Source organism: Paramisgurnus dabryanus, chromosome 11 (assembly GCF_030506205.2).
Source record: "Paramisgurnus dabryanus chromosome 11, PD_genome_1.1, whole genome shotgun sequence".
NCBI classification, from domain to species: Eukaryota; Metazoa; Chordata; class Actinopteri; order Cypriniformes; family Cobitidae; genus Paramisgurnus; species Paramisgurnus dabryanus.
Genome location: NC_133347.1, coordinates 14,693,503 through 14,703,354, shown reverse-complemented (window position 1 = coordinate 14,703,354; position 9,852 = coordinate 14,693,503). Strand labels below are relative to the sequence as shown.

The 9,852-nt window shown below is 36.4% G+C and overlaps 1 protein-coding gene across 1 annotated transcript; it reads left to right on the top strand.

The window, feature by feature from the left end:
- The first annotated feature begins 3,490 nt into the window (after positions 1–3,490).
- adora1b (adenosine A1 receptor b) lies at positions 3,491–9,500 on the top strand. Its single transcript, XM_065246995.1, has 2 exons — positions 3,491–4,574; positions 7,369–9,500. Exons 1-2 carry the CDS (start codon positions 4,234–4,236, stop codon positions 8,048–8,050), a joined length of 1,023 nt encoding a protein of 340 aa, XP_065103067.1. The 5' UTR covers positions 3,491–4,233; the 3' UTR covers positions 8,051–9,500.
- Positions 9,501–9,852: the final 352 nt, after the last annotated feature.

The following is a 9,852-nucleotide window of genomic DNA, read 5'->3' as shown; positions in this document are numbered from 1 at the left end:
CCAGAATCATACTTGAGTAAAAGTAAAAAAGCACTACATTAAAGTTGTACTTGAGTATTTAAAAAGTAAAAGTAAAAGGAAGAAAGAAAACGAGAGATTCTTGTTTAAGCTTTTAATCTCTAAAGACATAAAAGGTTTTATCATGCTTTACAACTGTTTGTATTTAATTATCAAACTATAAGACTACCTTATTTCACTATGCAACATGCTACTCAAAGTTATAAAACTTCAAATTTTACTTAAGCAGAAGCTGATTTTCAAAACTGTGAGTATCAAGCCTTTCAGATCAGCCGAGGTGTATTAGACCTTGTTCACACTGTCAGTCCAAATCCGATTTGAGTGCACATCCGATCGAAATCCAATCACATTTATAACGTGTGAACGGCCCAAAACCACATGGAATTTTTTTTGGTAATCCGTTTCAGGCTATATTCAGTGGTTTGAAATCCTTTTCAAATCGCATTTCCGGAAATCCATTTCAGTCTGACCGCTCTGATCACATTTTTGTAGCTTTTCGGTTATGTTATGCTGTCCTGTAAAACGTAAACATGTCAGATGTCGAGGCAGATTGTCGTGCCAGCGCGACATCATTGCCGTAGAAACAGTGCAAATAATGCGGAAAATGGCAGGACGCACAGATCAGATCTAAATAGTTGTGATAAACAAGGTGGACAGTGAGTTGGGTTTTGTTATTGTGTTTTCCATAAGAATCGTATGTTTTTACACGTTTAACCTAATCATACAAATTAGCCAACTAGTAAAATATGTACAAATTCGCGTGAGATCAGGCTGAAAAAGACTTTTTGACTGTAAATAGAATTGTAAGGAGTAAAAAGTACTTTTTTTCTTAAAAAATTTAATTAAGTTAAAGTAAAAGTATTGATTTTTAATTGTATTCAAGTAAAGTAAAAATCCTCACAAAGAATACTTAAAGGGATAGTTCACTTTAAAATGAAAAATCTGTCATCATTTACTCATCCTCATGTTTTTGTAAACCTGTATGAATTTTTTTTCTCTGATGAACACAAAAGAAGATATTTTGAGAAATGATGGTAAACGCACACCAGTAAGTAACCATTGACTTCCATAGTAGGAAAAAAATGTTATGGAAGTATTGTGATAAATGACCAAGAAAATGTTTTGATAAATGATGGTAAGCACACAGGTGACGGTACCCATTAAATTCCATCATATTTTTTTATTCCTACTATGGAAGTCTATGGTCACTTACTGCTGTGGGTTTACCATCATTTCTAAAAATATCTTCTTTTGTGTTCGTCAGAAAGAAAATTCATACAGGTTTAGAACAACATGAGGACGAGTAAATTATGTCAGAATTTTCATTTTAAAGTGAACTATCCCTTTAAGTACAAGTAAAATTACTTAAGTACTTTACACCTCTGTCACTAGAGATGCACCGATACAATATTTAAGTGCCAATACTATTACTAAGAAAGCCATCTACTGATACCAAAGTATTACTGGCAGCTGTTTGCCAGTAACTTAATGTAGATTAAAATTTAATTAAATATATTAAATGTATTTAAATTTTATTTTATTTACTGGAAACAGTTAGTGCAAAGTTAAATGAACATTAAAAATGTAAAAGTCTTTCTTTACAGAATAAAACTAAAATAACAGCCTCATGCAAAGCAGTCCTGGAACCAAAATCTGAAGGAAAAAAAAAACAGAAAAAGGTTGATAAGGATTTCTGGTTCCCAGAATGCTTTGCATAAGGGCTGTTATTTTATAGTTTTATTCTGTAAAGGCAAATACATGTTTTATGTTCATTTAACTTTGATCAAACCGTTGCCAGTAAATAACACAAATTTTTATTTTGTGTTTACATTAAAGAATTTTTTTGAAAAATTATTTGATTTTATTTATAAAACAAGACAATGAAATAATTTGTTGCAATTGGGCTACTTTAGAACAACAATTTCTTGTATTCAGTATTGTCTTGTGATAGCAAACAATAACATCCCTATGCTATGCCACTTGTAATTAGTACTGTTCATTCTCTGACCAAGATGAACTTTTGACCTTAGTTCAATCAAAAAAACAACCAAAAAGATTAAAAAAAGAGCCTGATTATCCAGTTCAATCCTACATGGAAAACTAAATACATTTGAGTATCATCCTCACAGTCCTAAGTATCTTGCTTTCTTGCTTGTCTTGTCTCATTTTTTTTTGTCATCCCTTGAGTGAGATGTGGTTGTGCTAAGCTGGGCTTTTGGTATATCAGTGACAACTGTATGCACTGTAAAAAAAAGGGGGGGCTCACCATCTGGCCTTTTCTAACGCACTGTAGTACACTGAACCTGCTTGAAGGGACTCTGCAACCTATTCATTTTGACTCAGCAAATTATTTGATTTAGACTAGGAATAGCTTATAAATAATTAGCTGCTGCACATGCAGCTATACATTGATCTGACTGTTCATACTGTCCCCTAGTGCTCATTCCAGAACTATTAAACCTACAGAAAATAGACAAGAGATTAAATTTATGGCCATGGACGAACAGGACATAAATCTATCATTTTTGAATGTTTTGCTTTTTGCTTTTTTAATTAAAATGCTTTAAAAATGATTTTTTTTCAGGAGCCCTTACTTCATGTATTTTTAGGAATGATTTGTCCTCTCTTTTCCCAGAATCATCTGTTAAAATCTCATGCCGGAACTCTGTGTGACATGCACGGATGAACTCTCAACCCTTGATGGATCATCTAGAATTTTCCCTTATGGAAATGAGTCTGTCACTGTAGTGGATGCGGCTTTTCATGTCATGATTTTCTCTGCTTGCTAAATCACTGTGAGCTACCTGCCTATACTGTGCTGGTGCCTGAGCTCACACTTAAATCCTGGAGGGGATATAAGCACTGAGTGGGCTTTGTCCAGGGCAGAAGATTTCATTATCATTCACCTAAAAAACAGCTATGGATAGACTGGCATAAATTTAATGCCATCCCACATGTAAGCCATGATCACATGGTGGTGTTTTTGATATTCTGTAAAACCTGGTTTGAAAGGACAATGCATGAAAATAATTTTGGTGACCAGAAAATGACCCAGTCTGTGAAAACCCAGCTAAAGTCATTTTTGTGATTTACTGTGAAATCATCCTACGTAATGTAAAGAACATTTGGTGCAATTTTAACCTTAATATCTTTAATATCGACTGAGTAAGGCCATATCAAAGATTAAAATCATGGTTGAAATCAAACTTTGATGCTCCAAATGAAATAATACGATTACGAAATTTAAGCCTGGTTTTCACAGGCATGGTCACATCTGGCATATAATTTGATGTACATTATCAAAGCTGTATCTTTGTGAAATATACTCACAATATGTCACAGTATATTTCATATATGTCATAGGCCGTGTTTAATTATTCACTGCTCATCTGACAGTCATCATCTGCTCCCCTCCACTCTCGTGGGTGCAGTGGTGTCTCATTATATACAGTGCGCACTAATATTACACTAAACGAGGGCACCGTCCGCCTCACTTACCAGACATACCATACTGTTCATAGTACACGTATCAGGCAAACGAGTACGGACTGCCTGACAAAAAAAGTAGAAAAGCGTCCGTTCTCAATTCTCAAGGAGAGCCAAATAGACAGCGCGCGCTCGGGATGCTAAAGTCGCCTTTTTGTCTCTAATCACGGGGACACGCAACGACCTCTGGGTTTGACATTCGGCGCCAGTGATTTTTAAACGAAGTAGCATATACGTATTTTGGAATAAGTGCATTCAGTTGGAAAGTGGATGACAATGGGTGAGACAAAGGGCTCTACCCATCGACGGCTGTTCTGGGGCACCGCATAGCTTTCTGCGCTCTGGACAGCCTCATTTCTATCAACAAATATGACGCGCTCCTTTATTTATTTCCACACTATGTGGACATCCAGAGAACTGCTTGAGAGTTGCAGGTGACGAATATATTTTTTTATTATTGAATTAATAAGTGGCGCGCGCCTGTCTCGCGCAGGTGGATTCAATGAAGAGGTACTGGACAAGGCAAGAGGAACCCGCTTAAAACTGGACGTTAAAAGATTTTTATATAAATTACTTTTAGAATTACTCCGTTTCTATTTGTAAATAGGCATGGATTGGATACAACCACTTTCTCTGGACTACAGTTAATTCATTTTCACATCACTTTCACTTGAAAAGCTATTGTCGCGTGGTTATTCTTCATCGCATCGATTTTCGTCGCGTGGAAGAATGCCCGAGGACTTCTCCGCGGCACAAGCCCTCTACATGGGCATGGAGGTGGTGATCGCCGTATCTTCTGTATTAGGGAACGTGATGGTGGTCTGGGCGGTAAAAATTAACAGATCTCTGAGGGACACGACGTTTTGCTTCATTGTTTCTCTGGCACTCGCCGACATCGCAGTAGGAGCGTTGGTCATACCCTTGGCGATAACTATAAGCATCGGACTTCAAACTCACTTCTACAGTTGTTTGCTGGTGGCTTGCACAGTGCTGGTTCTGACCCAAAGTTCAATCCTTGCCTTGCTTGCTATTGCCATTGATCGATACCTTAGAGTCAAGATCCCAACCAGGTAAAGTCATCATTGCCTTATTCATAAGTGCTGGAATAATTATTAAATCCATACTGCACAGCATATTTTACATTATAGTGTCATAGACAATATAGCCTCTATGTTCCTATATCTCAAATAGTATTGTGTTAGCAACGCAAAGGTCAAGGGTTTGATTCCCAGGGAACACAAATAATGATGAAACAATGTATATATTGAATGGATTATAAGACACTTTGGATAAAAATGAATGCTTTAATCTGGTTTATTCACTAAGGGTGTCTTTACATATTTTATTTACACCCTCAATATAGCAAAATGTGAGCTCTACTGAATCACATTTGAATGTTATTTAAAAATTTTAATATATACAGTATATATATATATATATATATATATATATATATATATATATATATATATATATTTATTTATTTATTTATTTATTTATTTATTTATTTATTTATTTATATTACTAAGAATGCTGGAATAGGGGGACAGCCATATGGAGGTAGCCACATGCACATGACCTTATGACATATATGACTCATTTGTTTCCATACGTCATATTTAGAGCATTACATAAATCAGTTTATCATAATGCAGTTGCTTAGGCTAAAAACAGCCACCTGATTCAAGGGCATGCACAGGTCCACTTTGTTTTTGATGTTTGGGTCACAACTGTGCAACACAATGTTCTGCATCATATTTACAGACACAGTCTTTAAAGGGTTAATCACTGTCCCAAAGAAGTATGTGTAAGGTTGATTAATTTTTAAAGATGCTTTTTAAAACATAGCCTTTCCTGGGATCGTTCTCTATAGTGCATTAAGTGCATGGTGTCCCCTGTTCAAATCCCAGATGTAAAGTATTTCTTAGGGTTGTGCTTTATTTCGTGATCTGACCAGCCTGAATAATGTGACCTGTAGTGTACGCAGCAGTAACATAAAATCCATCCTGACCATCCCAACACTTTTAGTCCACTTATGAAGAGACGTTTTTCATAAGCTGACAGATAACAGCAAAAGTGAAAGGAAAATATAGCACTGAGAAAAAAGTGACTCACTAAGACACACATTATTTTCAATGGGAGGGGAGGAGATTCGGCACAATCCTGTTAAGTTGCTGTAGATAGTGATAGAGAAGTTGAGAGTGAGTCTGTATAGGTGCTGTCACTTGGCACAATGGATGAGACACTGCAATAATACAGCAGGCCATTGAACCGAATAGGTTAAACCTAAGTAAACGTGGTCAGAATTAACTTGCTACTACAGTACTGTATGTTGTAATGCACGGACAAAAATAAATCCCAATTTAAAATGTAAATTCCCAAAGAGTTTATACTAAATTTTTGAGAAGGTGTCCAGCATTAGAATTTTTAAAAAGCCCTTGAAGCCATTTTTGCACATATAAGATTAAGGTCTGAACTTACTATAACCATTATTTTTAGAGGATTTAAAAAATATTTCCTATAGAATTATTTACATTTTTCAGATTATCATTATCAAAATTTATCATTGCCGTAACATGATATTACATTAAATATTTGCATTTACAAACTCATGTTTCAGTAATGAGAACTAAAAAGTTGTCTTGGTGCTATGACAAACAAAATTTCAACTTGTATCTGGAGAGAAAAAATAAGAACTGCTTACTTGGTAGCCATCTTGAGTGTCACAGTCAATTATGTCCCTTCCAACATTTTTTTTTTTAAATGTTAGTTCCTTGAGGGCTTAAACAATGATTGAAAATTGTTGCGGAGGATGAGAAAATTGGTCTTGGACACATTTATATTCCTTATTATTATCTCTACATTTACCAATGATCACCAAATACCACATGTTTCTTTACTGTAAATGTTTATAGTATAACATGCACTGAAGCTTTTTCTTTTTTAGATTTTTTATTATAAACATTTCCATGTCAAATAACCCAAATCCAGTCAAGGACACGTTGCGGTAATGAAAATTTCCCCCTAAAATGTGAAAAAAAACTAAATTGGTTTGTATGATGTCATTTTAAATCATGTGCAAAATAGTACAGGAATAGATGTTTGTAACTGTATGCTTCTTATTTTGATACTCTTACTTTTTTTATCAAAATGTTTCAAAAGTCTAATTTCGTGAGAATCACCAATATGGTCCCTCATGCATAACAGCTTTCCACTCACAGCATCTATTTTTGTGCTATTGTAGTTTAGTTTTCCACACTGTAGCAGAAAACTGCTAACTTATTTGCAACCCCAACATATTTTCCTTAGGGTTGTTTTTAAAAGCAATAATGTGGCACATTTCATAAAAATTTTATTCAAAATATGCTGTAGGCTATGTAATATAATACAGCAATAAAATCGTCAAGCTGTGGTTAATTTGAACAAATACCCAATGTACCTTAGTGTGAAACTTGAAAGTCTGTCATTAAATGACAGGTACCTTTGTTCTGAAATAAGCCACACAAAACACAGGGAATTTTGAGAGTGTGCTAGATTGTAGGATGAAAGGCGTTTCAGAGAAGCACTGTTTAGTGGGAACAGAGATTGACTGAAGCAATCTCGATGGTGATGGTGCTTCATCACAGTTTGACGCTGATGCCGGTTAGACAGCAGATAAAGAAACATGGGGATGTTTAAACATGACCTTACACATCAACAGCGTTGCAAAGGGATCGCATTAATGAATTGTTTGTTTTATAGTGGTAACAGCAGAATCTAAAATGGATATTGTGAAGGTTAACGTTGTTCTTCTTTTAAAATGAAAATGTTATGTTACTGATGCAATGCAATAATTCATAATGCGCATTAAATTTTGTCTTTCAGTTATAAGCGTGTGGTAACTCCAAAACGAGCCAGAATAGCAGTATTTGTGTGCTGGATGGTGGCCTTCATAGTCGGCTTGACTCCCATGCTGGGCTGGAACAATTTAAGTAACCTGCGACATAAAAACGGCTCAATCAGCCCTGACCTCATTGTGACCTGCAAATTTGAGAACATCATCAGTATGGAATACATGGTCTACTTCAACTTTTTTGGCTGGGTGCTGCCCCCTCTGCTCTTTATGGTCATCATTTACTCCGAGATCTTCTACATGATCCACAAGCAGTTGAATAAGAAGGTGAGCAGCCACGCAGAACCGAACAAGTATTACGACAAAGAACTGAAGCTAGCAAAATCTCTGGCGTTAGTGCTTTTTCTATTCGCCATCAGCTGGCTTCCCCTGCACATCCTGAACTGCATCACGCTCTTCTGTCCGAAATGCGAAAACCCCAAGTTCCTCCTTTACATCGCCATTCTGCTCACGCACGGCAACTCCGCCGTCAACCCCATCGTTTACGCTTTCCGTATCAAGAGGTTTCGTACCGCGTTCCATAGGATCTGGAAGCAGTACTTCTGTTGCAAGGATGCCCCGCCCCCTGAGACCTATCACAGCGAGAGACTGGATAACAACCACTACATCGGGGTCGCTGCTCCTCCTGAACTTAATTTGGAACATAACGTCTGACCAACATCACAGCATGCTCTGAGGAGGCCTTATGGGTTCAGTCGTGGTGTGTTTGTATTGAATGTAAATCAGAGATGACACCATAAACCCTGGGGTTAAAATGTAAAGACACAGCATTGTTTTACAAAGACCACAAATGGCCAGACAAGTGAGTTGGATCACTTAAGAGAAAGGAACCTACAGAAAATCGAGCTTTATGAAGCCGCCTTGAAGAACATTTCAGGATGTTCGTAAAAGAACATCTCAGTGATTTTTTTTTATGATTTAGACAGCACTGTTATTCTTTTCACAATTTAGGTATTCAAAATTGTGCAATATGATATTAAAACATGACAATTAATATGGAGAGATCTTATCACCAGTAACTAGTCCAATCTGAATGTATACAGTATCACAGCACACTCTCAGGTTCTCAGCTATTCTGCTTGTATTCTGAACCTTTGTGCACAACTACGGGATGAGGATGTCATAAACAGTGACAGGAATCAGGAGGTACAAAAGTACATATACTGCTGGCAGCTGAAACTGGATTTTACTCACAGTCGAAGTGAGTTTTTTTTTGCCTGTTAGCAAAACTGTGTGTGTGTGTACAGTATGTGTGTGTATACAGTATGTGAGGGATTGAATGTATGTCACAGAACGAATGGACCTGTGAGAGGAAATGAAGCAAATGTTCACTAAATATTCCTGTTAATCTTTTTATGTGGTGACAAGAAATAGCCAAAACGAACTTTCTGTTTATTATTTAAGATATTTAGTGATGTATTAAAACCACTGATCTATTTAAATGACTGGATTGCGCATGACATCACAATTGTGAAGCCACCGCGCCGCCATGTTGGTATGCCCAAACATTCTATTAAATCAATGGACGTAATACTTAAACTTTACTAGTCTCCGTATTTATATCTGAAGTATCCCTGTACATTATTATAACGCAAATGTCTTTACCATGTACATATTATTTACTGACATTGTACATTCTGTTTTTTAATCAGTTATTAAACATTCATCTTTATAACAGTATCAGATCAGCAGACAGACCGCAGCATATTTAGTATTAATAACAACATGCTCATTCTGAAATCTAAATAAATAATCATGCTTTGTACCGGATATGCATGCAATAATTTGCTGGTTTTGTAATTATGTTATCTTTACAAGTTACCTAAACTTATTCAGAGAAATAACGCTGATCATGTAGCGTACTGTCAAAAAACTTTTTATACCCGTGTCATTAACAGAATGCAGCAGACACACTCACCTTAACGGTTTTTTATAAATCCCTTATCCTGTCTGATTAAAACATAAACATTGCAAATAACACCAAAATTAAATGGATAGTTCGGCCAAAAATGATATTAAACCCATGATTTACTCACCCCCAAGCTGTCCGAGTTGCATATGTCCATCGTTTTTCAGACAAACACATTTTCGGATGTTGTCTGTGCGTCCATCCTTCACAAATTAAATCCAAACGGCTCCAGGATGATAAACAAAGGTCTTCTGAGGGTAATCCGCGCAGTGTTGTTGTAGAAATATCCATATTTAAAACTTTATTAACGAAAATAAATACCTTCCGGTAGCGCCGCCATCTTAGTCGCGTCCGCATTCAGGATGAGAGCTTACGCAGCCTACGGAGGCTACTCTGCTGCTGCTCTGTGCCCCCGCCCTCCGAATTTGTCATACGTCACTAAGAAAAGTGCGTAAACTAAGCTAATACTCTCTCCTGAATACAGAGGAGTCTAAGATGGCGGCACTACCGGAAGGTATTTATTTTCGTTAAAAAAGTTTTAAATATG

Excerpts from the sequence above, each read along its gene's own strand:
- adora1b (XM_065246995.1), top strand. The coding sequence starts at position 4,234 with ATGCCCGAGGACTTCTCCGCGGCACAAGCCCTCTACATGGGCATGGAG. Across the intron at positions 4,575-7,368 it reads AGAGTCAAGATCCCAACCAG|TTATAAGCGTGTGGTAACTC; the intron begins GTAAAGTCATCA and ends TTTGTCTTTCAG.